Source organism: Polyodon spathula, chromosome 35 (assembly GCF_017654505.1).
Source record: "Polyodon spathula isolate WHYD16114869_AA chromosome 35, ASM1765450v1, whole genome shotgun sequence".
In the NCBI taxonomy this organism is placed as follows: domain Eukaryota; kingdom Metazoa; phylum Chordata; class Actinopteri; order Acipenseriformes; family Polyodontidae; genus Polyodon; species Polyodon spathula.
This window is the reverse complement of record NC_054568.1, coordinates 2201661-2229352: the sequence shown is the minus strand read 5'-3', so window position 1 is coordinate 2229352 and position 27692 is coordinate 2201661. Positions and strand designations below refer to the sequence as shown.

The following is a 27692-nucleotide window of genomic DNA, read 5'->3' as shown; positions in this document are numbered from 1 at the left end:
AGCCTATGTAGCAGGCAATTGAGCATTTGAGAGATTGCAATAAGAACCTCCCAGAACAATTGCAACATCATAAAAAGGTGACTTGTCCAGTAAAAAGCAGAACTATAACCTAATATCCAGCATAAGAAAAGCATGCATCAACATGCAACCCATATTGCATATCTATTCTCATCCAGCATACAGGTCTGCAATATCCAAGTTCATTAGAGCATGGCTGTCCTTCCCCTATCCACAGAGATGGTAAGTGGGCTCTACTTGGATTACATCAGAGCTGGCTGAGACCCAAGCCTCCATTCCCAAAGCAGCTATTTCCAGGCTGAAAAGACTCAGGGCTTAGGCAGGCTAAATGTGCCTGGCTTTAGCAGCGGCTGGGAAATTTCCAGCTGCCTAATTGTATACCTGTGTGTGACTGCTTCAATTGATCCTTTTCTTTTAATTCGTTTTTTATTTGTGAAGGGGAGGGACAGTGGCACTGGTTACAGGGAGGTGCCGAGACAGACTACCCACAAAGGTCTGACAGGAGAGAGAGAAAGAGAGGATGAGGAGAGAACAGATAGAGAGAGAGAGAGAGAGAGAGAGAGAGAGAGAGAAGAAAAAGAGGGGAGGAAAAGAGAAGGGAAAGAGGGAGGGAAAGAAGGAGAGTGAGAGGAGGGAGAGAAGGGTGAAAGAGGAGAGACCCTTAATTACCCACAGAGAGAGAGAGCGAGAGAGAGAATGCACCTCAACCCTACTAGATTGCCATTCAGTTCCAAGACTGCTGACTTTGCTAAGTGTCAGACGGTTTGTTGTATAACATGGATTACACAAATACAGTAGCTGCTGTACTCAGGGCTAAATGAGACGTGATTCATTTCACCCTGGACTCGAGCATCCGGACTCAACACGAAACGTTAGATGCTGGAGTTATTCTGCTGCACCCCTCTAGAGCCGACGTTTCATCACAGCTGACAGAGCGGATCTCAACACATAGCTCAATGCAAGCGATCGAATACCTGCCATCGCATTGTCAATCAGCATGAGAAAGGCTTCAACACAATCCAGCTCTCTCACAGTTCAGGAACGAGATGCCCACCAATACACTGGAAACAAGTTTATTAAACAAACCTGCCGCTTACATTCAAAATTCAGGCAGGGCTGGCATGAAGCCTTGGCTTGGTGAGATCCACGCAGGATGCATCTAGCTGAATAAGGTTCTGGTGGAGAACAAGTGATGGAGCCCCTTACAGATGCTTACCGCTGTCATTGTGCAGTCTCCACCATGCTTTCCCTAGCATTTACTACAGCTTCCCATGTTTTAAATATGCTTTACCATACCTGTCTGGGATTTACAGTTCTTAGCTATGCTTTACCACGCATTCAATGTGCTTTGTTACACTTTGCTATACTTCTATGGGGAACTTTTATAAGAGACACAATGATGCAGTCAGTGCAATTGTCCATAGGTGCTCTCTTGAAAGCACTGATGTTAACGCACAGAGTAAATTAACCCAGTGATCTTGGCTTCAATGGTTTGGTTTTAATGCACCCTTGTGTTCTCCGTGGCAAGATGTGCATACTTAGTGATTTCATGCCAGCCCGGCATTCTGCATTGGAGCCCAGATTATCACTTGGCCATGAGACAGTCAACCCTAATTACAATATCACTAGTTTTAAGTATTATAATAAGTATAGCCAATTCATATGAAAAAACCAACAATTCATATGAAAAAAACATTTTTTCGCAAGACCAGCCAACACTCGACCGAGACTCGTAGCCTCTCTCATGATCACACTCATGAAGGCACCAGCTCAAATACATTTGTTTTGGTTTTACCTCAGGGATCATCTTAATGTAGCACAACGCCACAAAGTGGTTAAATGGTGTAACTGCGGCCTCTTTATATTGTATATTAGGGCTAGCAACCCCTAGCAGTGGTTTTGTATAAAGTGCCACTCTGGCACTGGGGTTAGTAATAAAACATGTGCTCGGAATGCTAAACAAACAGCTGTGATGAAATGCCCTCATGGCTGTTAGTGGAGGCTATGAGAGGATGGGTCAGATTGGTTTTCTTCGGAGCTCTGCTGTGTTTTAAAGACCTCCAGGGAAAGCAATGTCCCAGCGCAGATGTCTCAATCTGATAGCAGCTGCGATGGTTATTTCCCACCCTAAGTTTACCCCAACAGAGCTCTATTAGCTATGCTCACTTAGTGCTGATTAGATGCCACTCTACAGATTACAGTGGGAACAGAGAGCGGCCACTTCATTAGGAATGCATAGGCAATGAAACAGGAAGAGATGAGATGCACAATCTAGATCAGACCTACAGCACTTATCTCTTGGGCCAAAGTGAGTATAAGGAGCTACGCTTTGTATAAGAAATGAAACGTGGAAACACTTGACAAGTTGCTTCCTCTCCAGCCTCCTAACCAGCAGGGCTGCCCTTGCTGCTGTGCAACCTGATATCACACCTCTTCCCAAAGAGATCTTTCTCCATTGCAGGAAGACCGTTTGCAATTGTGCTGCTGCCATGGCTTAAGAATGCGATGGGGATCACACGTGGCATCATATGATAAAGCTAATCTGCGATCTCCAATCCAGTTGGGTTGACAGATCCTAATAAAGTGGCCCGGGCCAGGCAGTGCATATCTTGAGAAGCACAAACTCAGTTAATGATGAATCTTGGTAAGAGATGGGCATCCCTTCCACATGAGCTGATCTTCGTTTATTTGTAAAATCTAGAAGAAGTGCCCAGGCTGGAGACAATGTGGCATTGAACAGACAGGAGGGGTTTAACAGGAATCTCACTTGAAGCATTAGCCAGGGGGGCGTGATCCTACCAAGCCGCAGTTTTACAGACCTAGATCAGATATCAGTCACGGATCCAGGTTTTTTCAGAAGAGTCCGGGGATCTTTATTTATAGAACATACATTATGTTGATGAAAATTGCCTTGATGGAAGAAGTTACTGTATATTTAGAGTTGTGGTGCCAGTGCAGGCTATCGATTGGCCCTCTGAAACAACCTGCGGGCACATTCAGAACTCACAAACTGAACACACCCACACAAACTGAACACACCCACACAAACTGAACACACCCAAACAAACTGATGACACTTTTTCAGGATCCTACTGGAATATCTTCCATTTACATATTTATACATAAATAGCTATCCGTGTCATTTCAAGTTTACATTGCCCTTACTATAATGTTGTGTTTGGGGTTGCTCTAATATCAAATTATTATCACTTTACCTACTCAAAGCTTGTCTAGAGAGTCCTAAGTGCCAGTCATTATGAATGGTCCTGTTTTTATATAAATCTGCTTGTCAGGAGAATTCTAAGGGCTGGGACTGAACAGAATTACTCATAAATATTAACAGATTTTAAAAGCTTTTAAAATGGCTTTTGAACCTACTTACACTTATGTTTTAAAGTTTGTTTTACTTAGAATATCTCTATCCAGGACAGAAGCCATTAAACTCAGGCAGACAGCTCCAGCCAGCGCTATACTGGAGGAAATCCCCTCCAGGACAGACAGAGGTCTGTAAAAACAACCCTGTGAAGACAGGAAGCCTTTCTTGGCCCTCTCTGTGAGGTAGGAATGTCCCCAGCAGAACAAACATCTTGGCGTTTCCTCGGCTGTGTAACCAATCACACCTCACCGGCACTTCCCTCATACTGAACAGTGGATTAGCCAGAGGTACCCCTACAATGGCTCTTTTCCTGTCATCAACCAACCAGCAGCTTCCCCTACTGACTGACATGCTTTCACGCAGTGACAGAAAGTGCAGGAGAATACAGCATATAATCTGCGAATTCTCTTAACCTACACTGAACAAAAATATAAACACAACATGTAAAGTGTTGGTTCCATGTTTCATGAGCTAAAATAAAAGATCCCAGAAATTTTCCATACGCACAAAAAGCTTCTTTCTCTCAAATGTTGTGCACAAATTTGTTTACATCCCTGTTAGTGAGGCATTTCTCCTTTGCCAAGATAATCCATCCACCTGACAGGTGTGGCATATCAAGAAGCTGATTAAACAGCATGATCATTACACAGGTCCACCTTGTGCTGGGGACAATAAAAGGCCACTCTAAAATGTGCAGTTTTGTCACACAACACAATGGCACAGATGTCTCAAGTTTTGAGGGAGCGTGCAAATGGCATGCTGACTGCAGGAATGTCCACCAGAGCTGTTGCCAGAGAATTGAATGTTCATTTCTCTACCATAAGCCACCTCCAACGTCGTTTTAGAGAATTTGGCAGTACGTCCAACCGCCCTCACAACAGCAGACCACGTGTAACCACGCCAGCCCAGGACCTCCACATCCGGCTTCTTCACCTGCGGGATCGTCTGAGACCAGCCACTCGGACAGCTGATGAAACTGTGGGTTTGCACAATTTCTGTACAAACTGCCATAAACCGTCTCAGGGAAACACCCCATGTTTCAGCATGATAATGCACGGCCCGACGTCACAAGGATCTGTACACAATTCCTGGAAGCTGAAAATGTCCCAGTTCTTCCATGGCCTACATACTCATGTCACCCATTGCGCATGTTTGGGATGCTTTGGATCGACGTGTATGACAGTGTGTTCCAGTTCACGCCAATATCCAGCAACTTCACACAGCCATTGAAGAGGAGTGGGACAACATTCCACAGGCCACAATCAACAGCCTGATCAACTCTATGCGAAGGAGATGTGTCGCTCTGCATGTGGCAAATGGTGGTCACACCAGATACTGACTGGTTTTCTGATCCAAGCCCCTACCTTTTTTTTTTTTTTTTTTTTTAAGGTATCTGTGACCAACCGATGCATATCTGTATTCCCAGTCATGTGAAATCCATAGATTAGGGCCTAATGAATTTATTTCAATTGACTGATTTCCTTATATGAACTGTAACTCAGTAAAATCTTTGAAATTGTTGCATGTTGCCTTTATATTTTGGTTCAGTGTAAAAGTAGCACCAGTTATATTTTAAAGTGATGTTTGCTGTGACGTGTTTCCCTCAATAGAGTTTAGTTTAAATGTACTTTTGTATCATGGTCTGCTGCTGTATATGCCAAAAGCTCATTATTCACAAAGAAAGAAAGAACTTTTTCAAATACTGGGTCTGCTTCTGAAAAGACTCCTAAGAGCTGCATTTCTAAGGGGATTTACAGTGTAATTTGCGCCCCCACACGCTGAGCTCTTGGTGTGGCTGACACATCTGCTGATCACTAACTTACAGGGAAGAACGGCTCATTATGTCTATTTTTACTGTCATGATGGTCGTATCATGTCGAGTTTGAATCCCGCTGAACAGTTTCCAAATGTTGGCAAGTATAAAACGGCAATACAAAATCACTGTTTAAGAGGGGGCAGGAATTTACCTTTCCAGCGATGTGGTTGAAAATTGTCAATTTAAATCATTTTTCTTTTAACATTACCCTGTTTTATTGCATGTCAGTGGTTCTGTTGCTCCAATATTGAATTCTTTTTTTTTCAAAATCTGCCTTTACCTGGCTTTCAACTGCTTTGAGCTTGCCTAGAGAATCCTAACTGCCAGGATTATGAGCTCTAAAGACAGATTTAGAGAAAAATTATAGAACTGAATATTTGATCAACAGAATCCAGAAGCACTCAGCAGGATTGTGACACCATATTAAGTGACATGTAAAAAAAGATAGTTGTTCTTTATCAGCACTCAGCCCCATCAATGCACTGGTACCCTAAATATTATCCATGCATGACCAATACAGAATTGTTTGTTCTTCATTTCTTTCTAAAACGTGAGATATAATCTCATGCTGAGGAATTCTGAATCATTTCTTAAACATCAATATTGACCCTGTGATAATGCTTCTTTTTATTAGACTGAATAATCTCATAAGCATGCAATGCTCGCTGTATCTTACAGATCACAGTTCCTAATGTGTGTCTAATACCTTGCTTGGTATGTGTGCAGTGTATAAGATATGCCTGCCTATTACACACTATCACAGGGGCTGTAGCTCAACACAATTTCACAAATATTACCAATTGTGTACTTCTATTTGTAATCCAGGTCTCGTGTGTGCTGGATCGAAAAAACAAAACAAAACTATAGAACATGGCCAATTTTGCAACTTCTAATATCATTCCGAGCACTACAAAAATACAAATAAAAACCATAGCACTCGACTAATTAAAATAACTGGCACTCAGACTGATTGAGACATCCTAACAAGATACTGGCACAGTAACAAAACCTAAGCAATGCAATGCGAAGCTCCCAGGGAGTTCAGTGCAAGTGCTCAGCTATTAGCATGCCTTCTCTACTTTCCCAAGGAAATTAAGAGGCGGCCACTTAAAAGCTATTTAGTAGAAAGAAACTAAACAAAATAACTTTGGCGCTACGGGCTATGGGATCCTGTTTCTGAGTCAGACAAACCAGATTAATCTAGGGCTTGGTTTATTATCTTTAATTTGCTGGTTTGGCTCTGCTTTTAACACTTTATTGAACTAGCTTGAAGGGCCTTTGGATCCATTTTCTTACTGCTTATCAGCATCGGCCTCTCTTTAAAAGAGTGCTTAGCCAGGTAATAAAACAGCTTCTACAGCGCAGTCTTTGAAATGTCAATATAGTACAACCAACAGATCTTTGCTTGCGGAAAATGGAGCAGTACTTTTTGTAAAGGGGATAGTGATAATGTTGCTCCTGCTAATAAGAAAACGTGACATAATACAAAATGAAACTCTCTGAAATTTCACTTTGGCAGCCTTAAATATCGCCAGATTAATTATACTATAAACTACAGAACCGTGTTACAAACATCATTCATTTACTGCAGTGAAGTACTGAAAGCTGGTGTGTCGCCATAGTCTTCATGCAAACCCCTTGGGAGCAGGGATGAGGCTGAGGGTGTTAGTGGGATTCAAGTACATTGTGGATTACTGATCCCCCTGGAAACTCTGCATTTGTGTTGTAGAGAGATACACTGTAAAGAATGATTCTGTGTGCATGTAAAGCACTGGGTACAGAGAACGACCCCGTGCTCCAGAACTCGTCAGCACCTGCTTTAAAAGGGTAATAACAATGATACGAATAATTCATCGCAGGCTCTCAGCTGCTCAATGAGTCCTTCTGTATTCCACTCAGGCACAGATTTAATGACACGATGGCTCACATGCTAATCACCTGCTCAGTGACGTCATCCCACGGCTTTCCCACTCGCTCCCTCCCTTCCTACAGTCTAAAGGAGTGCTAGCAAGAGCTTGAATATCTGTTTCTTACTTCTTACAAGCGCTAAGAACATTATCACTCCCCCCCCTTTAAAAGAGTGCTAATCCCAGCTTTTAAATTCACTCTTTACCTCTTAGTATAGCAACATTATCACAGCGCCCCCTAGAAATACAAGTAAACAATCTGATCACAATAAAAAGGTGAACAGTTAATAAGGTACACAATAAAAATGAAAGTGGATTTGAAAGCATGGCCCTTCTTTATGCAGTGCAGAAGAGCTACCTAAACACTGCCGTCTCGAGGGAGGCATCCTTCTTTATGTGAAAGGTAATCTGCAGAGGCAAATGAAGAGCAGCCTTCGCGCCAAACCCACACAGCTGACAAGCAGCATTCGAAGGACTCCAAATCACAGATCTGGAACTGCATTGAAATAACCCAGCGTCACCAAGACAGTTAGGAACAGAACCGTTAGCAATCCTAATCCCATTATCATTCAATTCCCTCTGATCTGCACAGGAGTACAAATACCAGAACTAAATCACCTATGAGAAATAAAGCAATGGCTTTTCTATAACAGTAAGAGCCACCTCCACACAGTGCATAGACTTGTGTGATATGGTGAGGTGAGGGACTGGTGAGGGAGTGACGGGGTTATGAAGGCAGGAATGCACACAATGCACACACTTTCAGGTTTCACTAAAGCTGGGGATTACTGCTTGTTGTTTTTTACTCCTGGCGTGATTAATTCGGGATCAGGACTGCCTGCAGGGCAGGACGTTATATTGGGAGGCAGATGGGAATTCTCCGATTTCCTCCAGGTGTGGAGATGAACTGCAGCAAGTGTCCCCGCTGGATTACACACGAGTAAGCCATGTGATCAGTTTCATAGCGGGCTAAATGTAACCAGAGGGTAGTTGTTGAGGTCACCAGGATAAAGAGTGGACTGGAAACAGTACGCTGATGAATGAACAAACAGTTTATTTTGGCAGCCAAAAATAGAAGTATGAATAAACTATATATATAAACATAACACAAAAACAAAACAAACTGGGGATAACACGAAGCAAAAATAATAAACCTCTCCGTAGTGCATGGCTACTCAAGCAAAACTAATAATTCAAGGAGACACTCTCTCACACCAGCCAGCCCACAACAATCTCCCGAGAGGTCTTATACCTTATACCTGCACCTGGCCACAGCTCCTCCCCTTGGAGTATACTAACAAGAAAAGCAATCTATTTAACTAATGAAGCTTATTAACCTGGTTCAGTGATGCATAGGACAGGCTGAATAAGACCCCATACTGCTTGGATTAGAGGCAACGGCTATGGAATTGAAACAGTGCTGCACGGAGCAAAGCAAACAGCAAACTTTTCATCGCCAACAATTATCCACCAGCAACAATCATCATGGACAATACCTCATAGATTAAGTCCACAATATAGCATAAAAGCTGTGCTGAAAACAAACAGAGCTATAAGAAATCATAAATAACAGATACAGTACGTATTCACTTACAAATTACATAAACAAAACCAAAAATGTATCAACTTTTACTCGTTCCTGACCACCCAACGAACAAACAAACAAGCAAAAAAACCAAAACAAAAATAACAAGTTTGCTTTTCAAACCTTTATTTTAACACTAGAAGCGCTGCAATTTCAAACTCCCTACAAGCGCCTCACTGGTCATTTTCACCTGTAGTGCTTCAAACAGCTGTGAGATGATAATGTACCCTCTGTGATGAATTGTACCTGGTGATGAACTGCTTGTGATGAATTGTTGGTGATAAATTGTCATAGACCCGTGGCAGACAGAGACAACCCCTTCTAGCGATTAAGAGGCTCTGATTGTGGGCGTATATGTTGGTGCCTATCTATTGGTGCATCTGCATGTCAAGGGGTGCTTATTGAGCCCGGTGGGGTTAGGCTGGGGTTCGAGAATAGGGGCCAAATTCAGTTCAGTGGTAAAAACCAGAAAATACCAACCCTAAATGACTTTTTCGTTAACCTTTTTCGTTAAAAATGAGAAGAGAGCTTTTATTAGAACATATATATATTTAATACCTTTGAAAAAGATAATAAATGACAAGTGCAGCTGTAATTTCTGTCCCCTCTGAAACTGAGATGTTCCCTTCCAGTTTCAAAAGGGGATGAGATTCCAGTTACACGCCCTTAGTGGTCATTTGTAAAAAGAACCTCACTTCAGTTCTATTGTTCATTTTTGCAGGATTAGTAATAAAGCTGGGCGAATCTGATCTCAGCAGTGCCAACAATGCAGAATGACACAGAACAGGTAAGATATGAAATCTAATGAATTTGTGGATGAGAATCCCCCTAAAGTCAGTCTCCCTCTCCTCTTCACTCAGTTGATGGGTGGGGTAAGGTATGTGGTATTTGTGCTCTATTGAAGCTAGTAAATCAAAAGCTTGGGCATTGTAAGCTGATAGTGAGCACATAATAGAACCAAGGTCACGTTTCAATGAGAGGCTGGATAAAGATGCCTCTTGTTCTGGTAATGTGAGCGTGTCTTTATCAGGCACAGAGCTTCCCAAACTGGGCTCTGTAAGTGAATACCAGGTGGTCCCTGGTAGAAATGCTAGGATTACTGAGTCTACCTGTTCCCACACTCCTCCAAGTGCTACTCATGGCATTCTTTTACTGCTTTTGTTTAGTGGCAAAAAACAGAATTTTCTAAATTTTGACGTGCCCATATATTTGACCCTTGTTTTTTCTCCCCAGTTTATGTTCCTTCATCGCAACAAGAAAATCATCTCTTTATGCCCCAGAGCACCACACTGGACGAAGATGAGATCAAGTGCACACCTTTATCCTCCAGGGGGCGATGAAAAACAGGGTCATCTGTAACGGTTTTGACCCCACCCCAACTTGCGGGAGCACAAGAGCCAACGTTCCATATAGAATCCCAACATAGATTGAATCCTTCACACAGTCATGAGCCTGCGCTCCCCTGACTGTGTGCCTCACCCTGCACACCACGCGGCTGTGCCTTTACCAGGAGAGACCCTCGGGGACCCCTGCGCTCCCCTGACTGTGTGTCTCACCCTGCACACCACGCGGCTGTGCCTTTACCAGGGGAGACCCTCGGGGAACCCTGCGCTCCCCTGACTGTGTGCCTCACCCTGCACACCACGCGGTTGTGCCTTTACCAGGGGAGACCCTCGGGGACCCCTGCGCTCCCCTGACTGTGTGTCTCACCCTGCACACCATGCGGCTGTGCCTTTACCAGGGGAGACCCTCGGGGACCCCTGCGCTCCCCTGACTGTGTGTCTCACCCTGCACACCACGCGGCTGTGCCTTTACCAGGGGAGACACATGTATCACAAGTGCTATTTTTATTACAAAAAATTGCATCATAGTTATATGGTTATAAATGCAGTGGTAGTACCTGAACCTTCTCTTGCTAAAGCATGGTAAAGCATATGTAAGGGTTGTAAAGCCCAGAGAAGTAAAGTATGGCAACCCACGGCAACAAACATGACAAACCATGGTAGAAAAATGTAAAATGATTGTGCAAATGTACTGTGCCAACCTTTTCTAAGAGCTAGTTTCATAGAGTGGGGATAGTCAGACTTTATCAATATGTCAGGGGAAATCTCAGCATCACTGAGACCCCACTTTCACAGACGAAGCAAATATTCACCAGACAGGGAAGAGTTAACCCCTTTCAAACATGATGGGTTTGGCTATTGGAAATAGAAAAATAGCGTAAAGGAAACCCCAAACTGACCACAATATAAACACAGGACTGTGTGCTAATGCAGGCAAGGAGAAGTGCTGATATAGAATTACAGGAGATCAAACTATATTTCTACGTAGGACATTAAAAAAAAAAAACTGTCATCAAGAGTTCCCTTTTGAATATCATCCCAGTTCAATCACAATGTCATTAACATGCAAAGAGATTTTAAATAAATCCACTGTCCATCATAACCAGGAATATTCACCTGATTCTGACACTGCACTGTAACCAGCCCCTGATTCTAACACTGCGCTATAACTAGCACCTGATTCTAACACTGCTCTGTAACTAGCACCTGATTCTGACACTGCTCTGTAACCAGCCCCTGATTCTAACACTGCACTATAACTAGCACCTGATTCTGACACTGCTCTGTAACCAGCACCTGATTCTGACACTGCTCTGTAACCAGTCCCTGATTCTAACACTGCACTATAACTAGCACCTGATTCTGACACTGCTCTGTAACCAGCACCTGATTCTAACACTGCACTGTAACCAGCACCTGATTCTGACACTGCTCTGTAACCAGCACCTGATTCTGACACTGCACTGTAACCAGCACCTGATTCTGACACTGCACTGTAACCAGCACCCGATTCTGACACCGCTCTGTAACTAGCACCTGATTCTGACACCGCTCTGTAACTAGTACCCGATTCTGACACCGCTCTGTAACCAGCACCCGATTCTGACACCGCTCTGTAACTAGCACCCGATTCTGACACTGCTCTGTAACTAGTACCCTATTCTGACACTGCACTGTAACCAGTACCCGGTTCTGACACTGCACTGTAACCAGTACCCGATTCTGACACTGCACTGTAGCCAGTACACACCTCCAGAATAATAATATCCCTTATAAGAGTTTCCCAAAGTAAAAGTGTAATAAAGCACAGTAAAAGCATGGTAAAGAATGGTTTAACAGAATCTAAGAGGAAGCCCTGAAGTGATGTCATACTCTAGATTCAGAACTGTCCAATCCCAGTCACGTCCACACCTTACATTGTAATGAAGATGGTTCCTGGGATTGTTTCATTCATATATAAGGGGTATCCTGTTTTAGGTATTGTCTTAAGAAGACTGCTGGACAATAATCCTTTAAACCCAGTTAGCTAGGACATCTCGCAGGATTTCAACTTCCCAGTGTGTTTTTAACTCAAGACCACACTGATGTTTTTGCAGATTGCACACTCTTACAAAAAGCCTGCAACCATCATAATAGTTCACCATAAAAAAAATCACGTAGTAATTTAGCATTTTCCCTGCTTCTCCCATGGTTACACTGTACTGTGCATTTATCATAGCTTACCCTGGTTTGCCTGGTTTAACATGCGTTACCATACCTCTCTGATCTTTAAACTTTTATTAGAGACTGCAATACAAGCCTGTATATCCATATAACTGATAGGAAGTACTCGTATAAAACTATAGGGATTCTTTATGTTAACAATGACATTTTATGAAATGAAGTCCCATGAAGGCCCTGGTTAAAGTTAAGGGTTAATGTCACAGGATAATTGGACAGGAGATTAGGGAGCTTGAACTCTTTGATCCACCTCCCCCTCTCTTTCCCCCCAGCCTCCTGACTCTTTATTCTCTCTCCGCTATCCTATCTGCCTCTCGCTCCCAGGCGGGTGTAATTACAGGCTCACCTTTCTCTTAATGGAGACACTGCCTTTGAGGACCCCAGCTCAACACTAGCCTGCCGAGGACCATGAGGGGAGGAAAGAAAAGGACAAGCCCATTCTCATGGAAATCACCTTCCTTCTGTGAAATCAATACCCATTCTCTGACAGAAAAAGACATGAAACAAGCACTGCCCTCTTGCTCTCGCTCCCTCTGCCTCCACCTTTGGTCTGCTGTGGTTAATTTTAGAACTCTGCTTTATCGATGGAAATATAATTCTGCTGCTCACTCAGATATAATTAAACGATTACGAGCAAGGAGATTCTACTTTAAGAAAATACTAAAAGGAGGCTTCGGAAATCGCAATGGCAATGTCTGGGAGAGTCTCAGTATCTCAATACCAATTTTTTTTTTTATCATCCTGGGAATAATACAAGTACATCTGAATGTCAACCAGAGTTTGACATTGTATCTAGAGAACCGTGTGTTGCGATGAGGATATTCTCCAGCTATTGAGAGCATCCGAAACTGGAGGTTAATGAAAATTTCAGTTTGTTTCTGGTGAAACTTGAATTTAGCTCAAATTACTTTCAAGATCTAGGGGGGCTGTCAGTAGTACCAAGTAATCCCCCCAAATAATTGGAACTATTAACACAACTGTGCCCCATGTGACAGGGAGAACACCCTGGTGGCCAGTTGTCAGAGCTGCAGAGTCTTTGCTCTGTGTAGCAGAGGCTGGGGCTTGGCACAGTGCTCCAGCGGGTGTCGTTCACCTGTATTACAGTAATAAGTGTTCAGACAGCATTCATTTTGCAGAAGTGTTTGATAGATTCTCTATATCAATGGCTGTCTGATTTCCTGCTTTGTTGCCTGATTGCTTCTGCAAGTCTTTTAAATATCACCCTGCCGGGCATGCCTGTGTGAAGGTGTCTAAGTGCTGATAAAAGGCAGCAGTCTGCTATGTATTGCACTGGTACGTGGTGACTCACCGGCCAGGCGTACTGGAAGGGGATGAGAATGCGCGCGTCGTGCTCACTGTGAGGCTGGTGTCTCAAAGAGAAGCTGTTCCCACCCAGGACAGGCGTGGCCCCCGTGCCGAAGATGCAGGGCCCCGTGGCGGACACTCTCAGCTGGTACTCCTTGAGACAGACCCGGAAAAAGGTGTTGCACTGATCGCCCAGCGAACAGCGCCCCCCGGTGGATGCTCCTCCACAGCACTCCCCGCTCCACAGCACTCCATTGCGGTTCTGCACCTGCTTGATCTGCAACTCGAAGCTGCCGGCAGCCAGCAGCACCTGACAGACAGGAGACAGGAGGGAGAGGAGAGGAGAGTCAGTACCCTTATAACACAGCCCCATAGTAAAGCATTGCAACATGTCCTAAAGCATAGTGGAAGCATAGAGATCGCAAGAAAGCATATTAAACGCACGGTAAATTATGGCAGATACATACTAAAATCATAAGAGTGAAAACTTTTACTTATACAAGTACACAAACATAGGTCCTTTGTTTTTTTAGTTTTTAACGTAATTAGATAGCTGCCTACTATGCCAATCCAATAGCATTACAATTGTTGGCAATGTGTTTTAAAGGGTGCATTATAATTAGGGTTTGAATTTGTCAGTGCTGAAAAACGAGTGTCTTTGCCTTTTAACACGATAACTTTCCATTTGCTTTTCACCGAGTGGGCGCATGTGTTGTTAATCACACGTTACAACCTGCCTTATCCGATCCGCACCCAGCCGTCACGTTTAATATCAGAAAGGCAAGATCACAGCAGGTCCTTCTGATTTGCTCCAATAAACAGGTTAGACACGAGGCACCTCGGTAGTTATTGCAGGACTGTCAGCATGACCTATATCCACAGTGTGCAGATTTGAAAGTGGGAGTTTGACAAAATGACAAGCAGGATGCACTGTATACATATTAGTAGATTAAATGAGTCTACTGGTCTGATGCATTGAATGCAGTCATTTATCTCAGATATCACTGCGGTCATCTGATCAATAACCCATCTAAATACGAAGCTGCATCTCACTGTAGCAAATCAGCTTGTCTCACAATGACAGCCATTCCGCACCTGTCAACCAAGCACCCACTATCAGCCTCTAAAAGCACCTGCCAACCAAGCACCCGCTATCAGCCTCCAAAAGCACCTGCCAACCAAGCACCCGCTATCATCCCCTAAAACCAGCTGAACAACCAACCGAGCTCCTCAACAAGAATGTCAGTATCAGACAGCGTGCAAGTGCCTTTGCAGACTCACTGGGACGTTCAATAAGTGCTAGCCATGGCAGCCAGACCCTACTGACAGTGTTAAAAACGTTCTTGTTTCTCATTAACAGAACACTGTCTCATATCCACTAATGCTCTGCTAGATGTCTTCGGTTAAAAACCACCAACGCTCCAAGTTCCCTTCTAGTTTCTGTGCGGCAGTTACTAGGTGCTGAGATTTCTCTTGTTAGGATCGGTGTGTGTTTTCAGATCACGCTCCCTCCTGCAACAATGCTAGTTCTCCGTTCCCACAACACACCGCTCCTTTCATTTACCAGCATTGCTGCAGTACATATCATGAAAAAATGCAGCTGGGAGCTGAAAAAGAGTAGTAGGCGTGGCTGCAGCAGGTTTACATGCATTCCTCGCTGGGATGCGACAGATTTAAAAATATTGCATGGAAAAGAGCATGTTTGCTTTTTGTGATTCGTTTCTTGCTAGTTTCCAGCATTTCTCTAAAACAGACCCTGTGTAAGACTGTGTTTTCAGCCTCACTGAACTCAAACAGTCCAGTGCCCCAGCCTCCAGGAAACCACAGCCGCCCTCGTCAACACTAATCGACTCCCGTTCATTCTCTACACTCACAATTCAATTCCTCAAGTCTGCCCATCTTTCTCCTTACCGTCTCCCCCAGCAGATTCAATTAAAATGTTAGTTTCAGCCAGACAGGACATCAATACCGGAGCTGGGAGAGCAGCCAGATTCCCAAACGTCTCATTGCTTTTCTTAATGGTCTGCTTTTCAGAGCACGCTTTTACAAACTTCAGGGGAATTTAAGCATTGTATATGCATGCTGCTTTTATATGCAGTGGGTTATAGCAGTCTAGACAGTGCACAATTGATTGGTGGTTATTTAGATATATCATTCATAACTATCAAAATACTCAATAGTGTTCAAATACTAAAAGAAGCTGAAATAAATTGAATAACAAACGACTTGACTACACTGAGAAAGACTTAAATTCTCTAGATCCACGTATAGATGTGACATACAGACACACAGCCCCCCAGCAGATCAATTCTCAACAGTAATGTTCATTTATAGGAGCTCAAATATCACAGGGCTAATGGCTAATGTCCAGACATTGTTACAGAGAAGTTTAAAATGACAGTGTAAATATTCTCCCTGTGTGCTAGACCTGGCAAAACCCTAGCAAGCCAAATCATTTGCTAGACCACATCAATACCACCAATGCAACTTCAGAATGGATCTGGAAGAGATATTGCACTGGGCAGCAGTCCTGAGATGGTAGCATATGATATGTTGATATCTTTGTACACCAATGGATCACCTGCATTGTGCACTAGTTCATTAACCATGTAAAAAGATAGGACAGTATTCGCAATGGCTACCAATGGACTCCAATTGTAGCTAACTTATCCCCTCAGTTAAAAATAAACCAGTGCATAGTCACTGTGGTGTCACTGCCTCTCTGCATTGCCACTGAAGTGTCGCTGTCTGTCTGCATTGCCTCTGAAGATCAATATGAAAAGCTACAGTCAGCATACTACAGCCCTATCTACCAATGACCACCATGAAAACAGGCTGCCTGGCGGTGACGTCAGGCCAGGAGGGAATGACAACAGTACTAACTTTACAATGCATTAGTACGACCTCTTCTAGAACACTGTGTTCAGTTCTGGTCACCTCGCTACAAAAAGGATATTGCTGCTCTAGAAAGAGTGCAAAGAAGAGCGACCAGAATTATTACTGCATAAAACCAACACCCAACCAAACAAGTATCGTGCTGGTGTTGAAGCAGCACGAGTAGCAACTGTTTTCTTTTAGTTGAGTCTTTTAGTAATTAGTTTTTTACTAATTAACCATTCACTTGAATTCCAGCAGATATGGCCACATACTAACACTTTATTCTGCACACGAGGTGACTGTGCAATCCCCATGCCTAAACACATCATATACACATTTGAAATCACCTGTGCACAAATACACACACCAACAAGAACACACTACATACACAACACAAAACACACACCAGTGCACAACCATGATTGCATTTCCAGTGTAGTACCACTGTCTGTCTGCATTGCCACTGTAGAGCAAGTAGGAAGGGTATAGTTTGCACACTGTGGTCCTGTTATACCAATGGCTGCATCATCTCACTGTTGCTGCCCTTGTGCTATCATTGCTCCTCAGTACAGGACCATTACATTGGGTTCATGTGATCTCCTCTTTTGTAATTTAACTAGATTTTGTGTGAACAAAAACAAAACCACAGCACTCCATTAGAATGGTGAAAAATTGACAGTCTAGTTCGTTGCATGACTTTCAAACTGTTTTATATTCGTTCTTTCAATAAACGACCTCTAGGAGTCTGTCATTGATATTTTTAATGGATGATTTTCGTTATCAAACTTGATTATCGTGTAAGACAAGCTGTGTGAACTGAATTTGAAAGTCACAGTTCAAGTGCATAGACACACTTTGCCACCTCAGCTAATTTCTAAGATAACACGAAGACAGCTGATAACTGATATAAAAAAAGACTGAGCCTAGAACAAAGAAGAAGTAGCAGTTAGGACATGATCGAAGTCTTTAAAATCTTAAAAAGAGTTGACAACGTTAACTCAAACCAATACTTTGAGTGCAGCACAGAAACCAGGACCGGAGGACATAGTTACAAATGAAGTGGAGATTTAGGACAGAGGGAAGGAGACACTTCTTCACAAAGAGGTGAGGGGATGAAATGGGCTGCCTAGTCATGTTGTTGATGCTGAATCATTAGGATCCTTTAAGACCGAACTTACTACGATTTTGAGATCAACCAGCAGCTAGGAGCCGCATGAGCATGTAAGTTTCTCGCTGGTACGTTTTCTTATGTTCTTGTTTTATGGTGTTAAGGAACCCATTTTGACGAATTAAGGTTAGAAATGTATGCTCAGTTTTCAAATAACTGTTTGAACTAAGAACATGTTCATAAACACTCTTGAAAACTTCTGAAAAAGCCTTTAAAAGAAGCAGAAAGTCTCAGTAACACTGATAAGGCCAGACACTAAAACAACACAGCAGCGAGATGTGAGGCTCTTGAAGAAGATTTACAAAAACAGGATTCAGCTCTGCGCTTTATTGGAGGTGGAGAAACGCTTCTGTGGCAGAAACCGAGGCCCGGCTAGAGAAAACCGGCTTCACCCCCAAAGTGAAAACAAGCACTGGAAAGTGGAAAAACATCTCCAGCAAAACAAAAACAAGCGACTGTGAGAAAGTTGTTATGCTAATGTAAGGTGAGAAGAGTGCCCGAGAGGCCTGTTAACACAGCCTCCCATTCCACTAGACTGACGCCTTCTCCAAAACCCTTGAGCCATTCACAGGCTGCCACGCCTCTGACTGCAAAACTGTGTGCTAAAATAATCAAGAAAAACAGGAGAATTACTGCTGGGGAGCTGGCATTTGAGTCCAACCCAGTTTTCCATAGTAAAAAGCATGGTAAAGCATAAGTAATCATTATAAAGCACAGAGAGGTCTGGTAATGCATAAGTAAGCATTGTAAAGCACAGAGAGGTCTGGTAAAGCATAGGGAAGCATTGTAAAGCACAGAGAGGTCTGGTAAAGCATAGGGAAGCATTGTAAAGCACAGAGAGGTCTGGTAAAGCATAAGTAAGCATTGTAAAGCACAGAGAGGTCTGGTAAAGCATAAGTAAGCATTGTAAAGCACAGAGAGGTCTGGTAAAGCATAGGGAAGCATTGTAAAGCATAGAGAGGTCTGGTAATGCATAAGTAAGCATTGTAAAGCACAGAGAGGTCTGGTAAAGCATAGGGAAGCATTGTAAAGCACAGAGAGGTCTGGTAAAGCATAGGGAAGCATTGTAAAGCACAGAGAGGTCTGGTAAAGCATAGGTAAGCATTGTAAAGCACAGAGAGGTCTGGTAAAGCATAAGTAAGCATTGTAAAGCACAGAGAGGTCTGGTAAAGCACAGGAAAGCATTGTAAAGCACAGAGAGGTATGATAAAGTATAAGTAAGCATTGTAAAGCACAGAGAGATGGTAAAAACATGGCAAACCTTGGTAACCCATACATAGTACAACCATGGGCATTGTGCAGAATTACTTTTACAAGGACTATACTGAAACCCACGGGCATTAGGCATTCTCCCAAAGCAATGCATGCCTGCGCTCTCTATGGATCTGCTATAACTCTCTGCTCACTGATTGCCTATATACTAGCCTCGCAGTCTGTCTGAACACGAAGAGGGATTGTGGCTTGCTTGCCACTTTCTACAGCCTCCAGACGTCTACCAGTCTGCCTGGTATCAGCTACGGACTGCAGTACCTTCCTGAATATCACACAGAGAAGGTAAGAGAGGGGGGTTGCCTTGCTGTTTCTAAGGGGCCTGTTCATATTTCATTGAAAGAAATGAAGGCTAATTTCTAATAGAGAAAGGATCAGGGAGGGAGCAGTTCAGTCTCTATGCCTCAGGCTTGCCCTGGACCAGAGGGAGCACCTTGCTCTTCTTCAGGGAAGGAGCAGTTCATATCTTCTCTTTTTGAGCCTGTCGACCTGCATTTATGCCCTACAATGCTTGTGTGTTATGCGGACACAAGACCAAAATCAACTAAAATCACTGAAGCTGAAAACAGTACTGGGACAAAATCAATTTAAAAAAACAGTGCAAAAACTACCGCTTGATATAAGGGCATTTTACAACACTTTTAGGTTTCCTTTTCCGTTTATTGTCTTGCTTTATAAATAGAAAATCAGCCAGCAAGGGGTTAATTCCAATAAAGGAAATAGAATCCAGTTCTCGGTTTTCTAATCCAAACACAACACCTGCCGGCAGACTAACAAGACCCTCGGGGTGTGGATGCGGGGGTAGCCCCTTGAGGGCCGACATCACCGGTGACCCTGCATGGATGGAGCCTCCCAACCTTTCTCATGGATCACTGCAAAGTTTATTTGATCATTTCAAATGTTTTCACATAGTTACAGAAGATGCAATACAAGAAAAGGAAAACTACAGAAGCAAAAATTGGATGGACAAATGTGGTTCAAAAACATATCTGCCATATAACTGAATAATCATTACCTGCTTTTATTACAGCAGTGTATAATGGCAGCCAAACAGGATCATTTCCTGGGAATCCTGGAGCATTCACCTTGACCAAACTGCATGGTGTTTGTAAGTGTGATTACCCTTATCACTGGGAGAGCGAGTGATCTCCCCCTATATGCAAATACAGGAGAGAGTTCAATCACAGCAAAGCCACCCCCAAGAGCAGATCCATTCAAATACCACATACAGAAGGGCAGTATGCATGTTTAAATGGAAGTTTAGGAAAGTTCATGCTGAATCACTGGGATCCTTTGAGACAGAATTTGACAAGATTTTGAGATCGGTCAGCTGCTGGGAACCGGATGAGCACTCTGCATCGGGAATGTGCTCCTGTTCTTATGAACCAATCCCAGCCAGCCCTGCCAGTTTCTGGTTTATTTCCTGTGCACTTAAACATTGGCATTACTTTAAAAATCGAATTCAAATGGAATGTTTGCAACCAATAAGAAAGGCCAGTGTAAGAATCATTCCATCGGTTTTTCTTTATAAATTACTGTAGCTTGGAGTATGCATTTATTACACTGTGTGCAAAGCATTTAATTGCATATGGAAAAGACATTGAATAAATATTAAATAGCAAACCAACTGGCTTACAATTATTGCAACGTATTGCACTAAGACTAACATCGGAATATTTTTGACAACAGAAACACGTTTAGATAAAATTAAAACATGCAACACTAACATTTAAAGCTTGTGTGCTCCTCCATTCCTTATTTAACTCATCAGCAATTGTTAGCAGGGAAGCTCGCAGAGGGTTTGAAGGAGGACTAATAATGAAATGAGTCTCTCTCACCTTTCACCTCACAGTGACAACCTAAAAGAAGCCTCTTGTAATGATCTTTAGTAGAGAAAGTATTGCTAGTAACCTTAAGCTAAAACTTGCAAGGATGTAAAAAAAAAACGACAAAAAAACAAGAATCGAAAACCAAATGCCAGGAAACGTGGGTGAGAGAATCGCACGTCCTGCTAATCCCATCTTCACTGCACAAGCCTTTGAGACCAGGAGAGCTGGGATCAGCTCCAGATTGTTGGACTCCATTTAGCCTGCAGTGAACAGTAACTACTAAACAATCACAACACTGCCTCACACTTTCACACAGGAGGCCCCTGACTTTAAAACCAGAGGAATCATTGAGCAGTGTCAGGTTACTGTAGCTCAGTCATTCGCCAATAAAGCCTGGTCGCATTTGGTAATCTCTTTTACAAATTGTAACAAGACCGTGACACACACACAATATATCGACAAAGCTTATTTTAAGCAGCAGCATTTATTGTACAGGGATAGAAACAGGACTCCCGCTGCACAGCAGTTTCGAGCAAGCTTAACAATGAAGGTCTTCAGTCAGTTTCGTGGCATTAGGGCAAGCAGTTCTCTACAGCCCTTTAACATGGCTGGGATATGCATCCCTATGAACTCAGTGCAGAGCAGTCTGGACTGAATTACTTGGGAGTGAATCACATTGATTGAATCTGCCATCACTGACTGCATTACAAAATGAGTTTTTTTACACACAGTAAAATCTGTTTATCACGGCATCTCTTGGGACCAGAACACCGTGCCGGACTATACAGCATGCTGGTATAGAGAGCAACTGTAATTCTAATACTTTACCTAAAAAACTGGCAAAAATGGCAAACTATTTGAAAAACGCAATTATAGTGCATCCAGTCGAAGAAGGGTCCAGGTATACTCTGTAACTCCAGCACTGTATGAAATGTACTTTCTCCATTATGTAAAGTAGGATTGTACTGCAGTTGTGCATTACCTGTGGAAGGTGTGTGTGTGATAAATTATGTTTTATCGCATGACTCAGTGCCTGACATTTACATTGAATTTTAGACAAGAGAAGTCATGCTGGATTCCAGAACAGACAGGTTTGGAATTGTAGAGGAGATCCCAACATTCATTTCAATAGGTATTTGGTCAGGACCCAAAGCTTGGGCTGAACTATACAGAATGCCATAATGTAGAGCGGCTTAACTAGACAGGTGTTCGCTGAAACTAGAAAACTGCCACAGTTTGCGATAATCAAGTCTCTAAAATAAATGTCTTTCCTCTCATAACTCCATTTCCCTAATTTTCTTACGGTTTTTCCTGGAGATTCTTGGGTTTCCTTTATTTTCTCTTCGGTCGAAGGTCACCCATCTCACTACAACACAATACACTGATGAAAGTACTCCCCATTCACTGCCTTCCTGCATTCCAGGTAATAGGACCCCACCTCCTGACCACACATAGTTCCCTATGGTCAACAAACAATGCTATTACTTGTAATACAGGACGGACGTGAACACTGGGAGAGGAAAAGTATTGCCAACGTGAAAATAAGGAAGTCACGAAAACTAAAAAGATCTCCAGTGAAGGGGCCGTGAGGATGTGGTCTGTACTATATTTGTGAAGGGGAAATCAAACTCGGTTCAAGATTGTATGTAGTGTCGTGATAGATAACACCAGTGGCTCTCAAACTGGGTATGCAGAGGTTGTTGGTTCTGGAAACTACTCTTTTGTAAAACACTTACACACGGCTTGACCACTTTATTAGGGTCTTCCCGAGATGCAGATTAGATAGATCATGAGATATGATCCTTGCAGCACTAAGAAGATGCTATTAGTTTACTTAAAGATTATTGCAAACCAAGTACCCTGGTGATTATAATGCATCCACCGACCAAACAGCATGTCAGAGACTTCAAGCGCAATTCCCCCCAGCTATCAAAACAACCAAGCAGGTGTGGGATGAACTTGATTGATTCATCACCATCACCACGATCCTGGGCCTGTCTCTTTGCACCAAATGTGTGAGATATTAATGGCTGAATGGATTAGCATCCCTTGAGAAACCTTAGCCCATAATAAAGTGGCCAGGAAGTGCATTTAATGCATGAAAAACTGTTTTTCGATGTTTTTAGACAGATCTTGTATTGCAATACAGCACATATACATTACGGCACAGCTATTTATTTCATTTTTTTAAGTTTTCAGTTTGGGGTGCCTATTATAAAGCACCCATACAAAACTAATTTACTGTGCCTGAAAAAGGAACAGGGAAATATGCAGAGCAGATAGGATTACTAACAGTGTAAAAGTCCACCAAAGACATAAAGGGGCAACTCGACATGTTAGACTGGCTAATTATTAAACATCATTGGTAACTGATTGACTTGTCATATGTACGGTTTATAAATTGTCAGTGCGCTTTTATCAGTTGCCCGATTCATTAGTACATTCCGTGTGCGCAGCAATAAACATGGTATTAATTTTATAACTCCTGTGCGCTATATAATTTTATTGAACAGTAATTCTCAATATAGCCGTGCCCACAATGACGGCACGGTCTTCATTCGGACACCGACAGGCAAACACTTCATTTGCTGAGTGTTTGTACAGTAACTCGGAACGGATCCGAATTAGGAACGCATCGACTTGAAATTACACGGCTGATCAAAAATAAAGCTCCTTCCAAGTTTCCTTTATTGACCTTTTTACATGTCTTAAAATGCTGTATACGTCCATCAGAATTTCACACTTGCACCAAAAATGAGATGAATATGTATGTAGAAGTAGTTTTGGTATAGGGTTACAGCTTCAGACTGTCCTGTTAATCACATCTTATTTATAGATAGATAGATAGATAGATCGATAGATAGTAATATTTAACAAGAGGTGAATCTAAAATTGATCTTTTTTCCCCCCCCTCAATTTGCAACAGTCGTTCAGCGGCACCTGGACCATATCAACAAATGACAAGATTTGATCTCCATACCTATTGAAATCTGACCATTCCCGAAATCGGTTTACACGCGATCCAGGTGGCGGCCGGGTCGGGTCCGCGTTTTAAACACACCCTGCGTATTCTTATTGTGCTGTACAAATCCGCACACACGCTACACTGCAGGAATACACTTTCTAAAGGCATCTCTTAAAAACACTCAGCAACATAGCCTGTTGCGCAAAAATATAAGGAAAGAAAACCTTAAAGCGAAATTGCGCTGTGAAATTACAGGACCGTTTACCTTTCAACAAAAATACACACACACACACACACACACACACACACACACACACACACACACACACACATATATATATATATATATATATATATATATATATATATATATATATATATATATATATATACTTTTTTTTAATGTTGTGCACATTCGGCAGGGAAAAGTTGCTAAAGCCCTAGCGCACCGCACTGATTGAATCACCAAAGAGGAAAGTTAAGCGGAGTTACAGTCTGAAAGTGCGCTCCTTAATTAAGACCGCTTCACTCACCTGGGCGTGCAGTGTCACCAGGACGGCACACACTGTTGTCAGGTGCCGCAACTCCCTTTCACACATCGCTCCTCGGCTGATCTTTTGTGTCTTTGAAGTCCCCCCCCACCCCACCCCACCCCGGCTGCCCTAACGTCTTCAGACGCCGCTTATCAGCGATTGCTTTTCGCGCTGTTAGTTTGTCATTCATAAATACTGTCCTAGTTATAATTCCACTGTTCTCTTCCCCGAGGTCCAGGCAAGATGCTCTCCTCGCTTCGTCGCTCCGGTGTGAACACTGGATGCAGCCACGAAGAATCTTTGCGCGTTCCTGAGATTGCGACCTGCCTGTTCGACCGGCGCTCTCATCCTAATCAGCGGTCCCTCTGTCCTCTCTCTCTCTCTCTCCGTGCCACTGGCAGACTGTACTAAAGACATTCGCTTTCTCTCAAAGGGAGGGAGGGTGTTTCACGCCGGCGAATCCGTCATGGGAAGGGCAGGAAGGGGAGGGCGGCGCTTCTTATTCTCTTCCTAGACTAGTCTGTGTGATGATGAAGTCATTACAAGTTTTCAGATTTTTTTTTTTTCCACTGAATTTATTTTACAAAGTCGTCGTTTTCTGGTGGACATTTTTACGAGCAAATGCATCTCAATAGCAGGCTATTAAGCACCCAATACCTGACTGAGGTGCATGGCACCCAGGCACATTAATATATAGCGCCATTCCAATATACTACAGCGACAAGTCACTGCAAGGGAACACGGCACTTTATCCAAAGCACAAATGTGCAGCGCGTCTGTGCGCGGTTATTCCTTCAGTGCGCACAATGCAGGGGTCGTGGAATTAAATGTTTACCCAGACCTGTGGTTCAGTGCTGTTCCAATACAGAATCCTCTAGAGTACGGTACCCACAAACCCACTGCGGACATGGGGTACAGCACTATATTTTAACTTATTTTCAATTTGAAAACGTGCGTAAAAATAAACAGCAAGACTATAAAGCAGTTAAAAGAAAGTTGTTATGCTAATAAGTGAGAAGAAAAAAAAAACAGCCCAGGTCTGCAGTAAAATATCTTCATTTTTCTTGTCGGTTTTTGGTACCGTGCTTAACCATGAGATACTAGCTTTGAGTACTATATAAAACAGGACTATCACCCGGGTCCATTCCCGATAAAGTGCATGGGTAAACTAATAGCTTTACATTAATGTCCTAAATAAGCGAGATACTGATGTATGCAATGTTATGTATATAGATGCTGAATGAGCAGCAGACTAGAACACGCTATATAAAGAAAGGTAGACGGCTGCTCTGCGGTCTTTCATTCAAAGCACAGTGCTTCCTTTGAACCGATGCAATGCAATGCCTCGTTTGGCAGGGTTTGTTCATTAGCATAGCGGGACTGGACGGGTGCATGCCCAGACTGTTAATTGATCGCCATAAACCGGAGAATATGTGACCTGGGAGGAACTCCGTCCTAGTGAACAATATACTCGTGTGTAGAGCGCCACCTGCTGGCGAGTCTATTGGCACAGCGGCAGCGAGCACCAGCACGACCACCGCCGTCAGACATGGCATTTCTTATTTTAACCGTTTGTAATGTGCTGTCCAGTTAGCCTGTTACAAGACGGCTATGTTCGCTGCCGTATGGCTGTATCGCAAGGAAGCATTGTCACAAACCCAAACTGATAGGCTAACAGTGTCTCCACGAATTAAGATTAATTAATTTGCGCCCCCCCATCCACCAGCTCAGGTAATACCCCTGTACAAACACCTGCTCAAATAAACAAGTACAAAACAATTAATCATCAGCAAATCTTAACACGCGATGTTTTAACTCAGCAGTGAAGTTTGCCGACTACTAATATATATATATATAAGTAATGTTTTCTTTCAGTTCACCTCGTTTGATGTCGTGGCATCAGGGATAGGGATACATTTTTCTTCTTTTTCAACGCTTATCAATCGCGGTGGGAGAGTTCTTCCTCGGGTCCGAAAGGTCCCATTGTGCTGGCCTCGGTCCCCACTCCGTTATTGTTTCCATAATGTAAATATGAGGGAACGGACCCACGCAACCAGACCAGATAAAGACCTCTTTGATTTTGTCAATCAAAGACAGCAGTGTGAAATCCCAGCCAACAACAGGAGAATGGATACATAAACACACAATCATATCGCCCTCAAAAAAGCACACAGATCGACGGCCACCAAGGTCGCAACTTTCTCAAGAAAACACAGTGCTTACACAAAAAATAAAGTCCCAAACTACAAAATCTATGTCTTTACAAGTATTTACAATAGTAAGGTACTGACTGAATATATTTCAGTAAAGAAAATGTATATTAACCAAAGTCTATTAACCATTTTATTAATCCTAGCCACTAATGGAATAACATGGAAATAGTTTAGTTTTCCGTGATTATTTTTCACAGTTAATCCAAGATTTCCAGACACGACACAATCCACACGCTTCCCGTGCTACCCGTTATAGGCCCTACCAGAACCTTACGCCCCTGTCAGACTGGCACTCCTAACCGGGTCCGGACCTGGGTTCTGGCTATCCGGGTCACAATCCTGTGTAGTGTGAAACCACGTACCTGGGACGTACCCGGGTTGGCCCGGGACCCAGCGACCCACCTCAGGATGTGGGTCGACACGCTTTGACCACTTCAGCAAGGAACATTTCTTTTTCACCATATTTGTGTTGACTGAGACACAGCGTGAGCCAGATTGCAGCAGGGCTGTAGAAACATTTGCTCTAATCGACATGTGGGCCGACGGTTCAATCCGGAGAAGCTGGGATTCAAGCGTCAGTAACAAGCCGCTTCCAGGGCACTGATACACGCATTGTGTCACCCAGGCCAACCCTGCTTTATCAAAAGCAGTGCGAAATTGCATAGTGACGTTTTATATGCGCGGCAGTATTTGGATGATGAAGGATTTCACAATTTTCTCAGGACTGAATAGCTTTGCATACAGAAAAATAAATGGGAAATGTCAGCTGCAAATGCCCGTGTAACAGGAAAAAAAAAACAACAACAAAACAACACAGCAATTTAATGAGCTATGTATTATGATAAGGCATGTGTTTAAAGTTGCGTTGGGAATATAGCGCTTATGTGTCGTCATACATTACCATTATATAACTGCAAATTTTTAAAGATGTTGCAACTTTTAACAGTAGTATTCGTATACCAACGAATGGACTGGCCCTACCTGCAACAAATATGTTTCTTGCTAGTATTATACATTGTTATTTCTATAAGACCTGGTTCGACTATTTAGCGAAATATGGATGAAATGTAAAGTGAATATACTGTATACATAAATAACTGTGCTGACCTGTATATATTAAAACATCAACGTGTTCACGTGCCAATACTAAAGACAAATAAAACTTGAAGATCAGTCCATACATCCCCTACCACAGCCGTGAATATAAAACATACAAACACGTGAATCTGTGTTTCCACTGCTACAAAAACACACAAACACGTGAATCT

The 27692-nt window shown here is 42.8% G+C and overlaps 1 protein-coding gene across 1 annotated transcript in view; it reads right to left on the bottom strand.

The window, feature by feature from the left end:
• The window catches only part of LOC121303822 (protein jagged-1), a 50923-nt gene extending 26295 nt beyond the window's left edge, over positions 1-24628 (bottom strand). Inside the window, exons 1-2 of the mRNA XM_041234623.1 lie at positions 24212-24628; positions 13575-13880 (exon numbers count right to left, since the gene is read on the bottom strand). Of these exons, the coding sequence (XP_041090557.1) occupies positions 13575-13880; positions 24212-24277 (372 nt within the window). The 5' untranslated portion in view covers positions 24278-24628. The remainder of the gene's footprint in view (positions 1-13574; positions 13881-24211) is intronic.
• Between the last annotated feature and the right edge of the window lie 3064 nt (positions 24629-27692).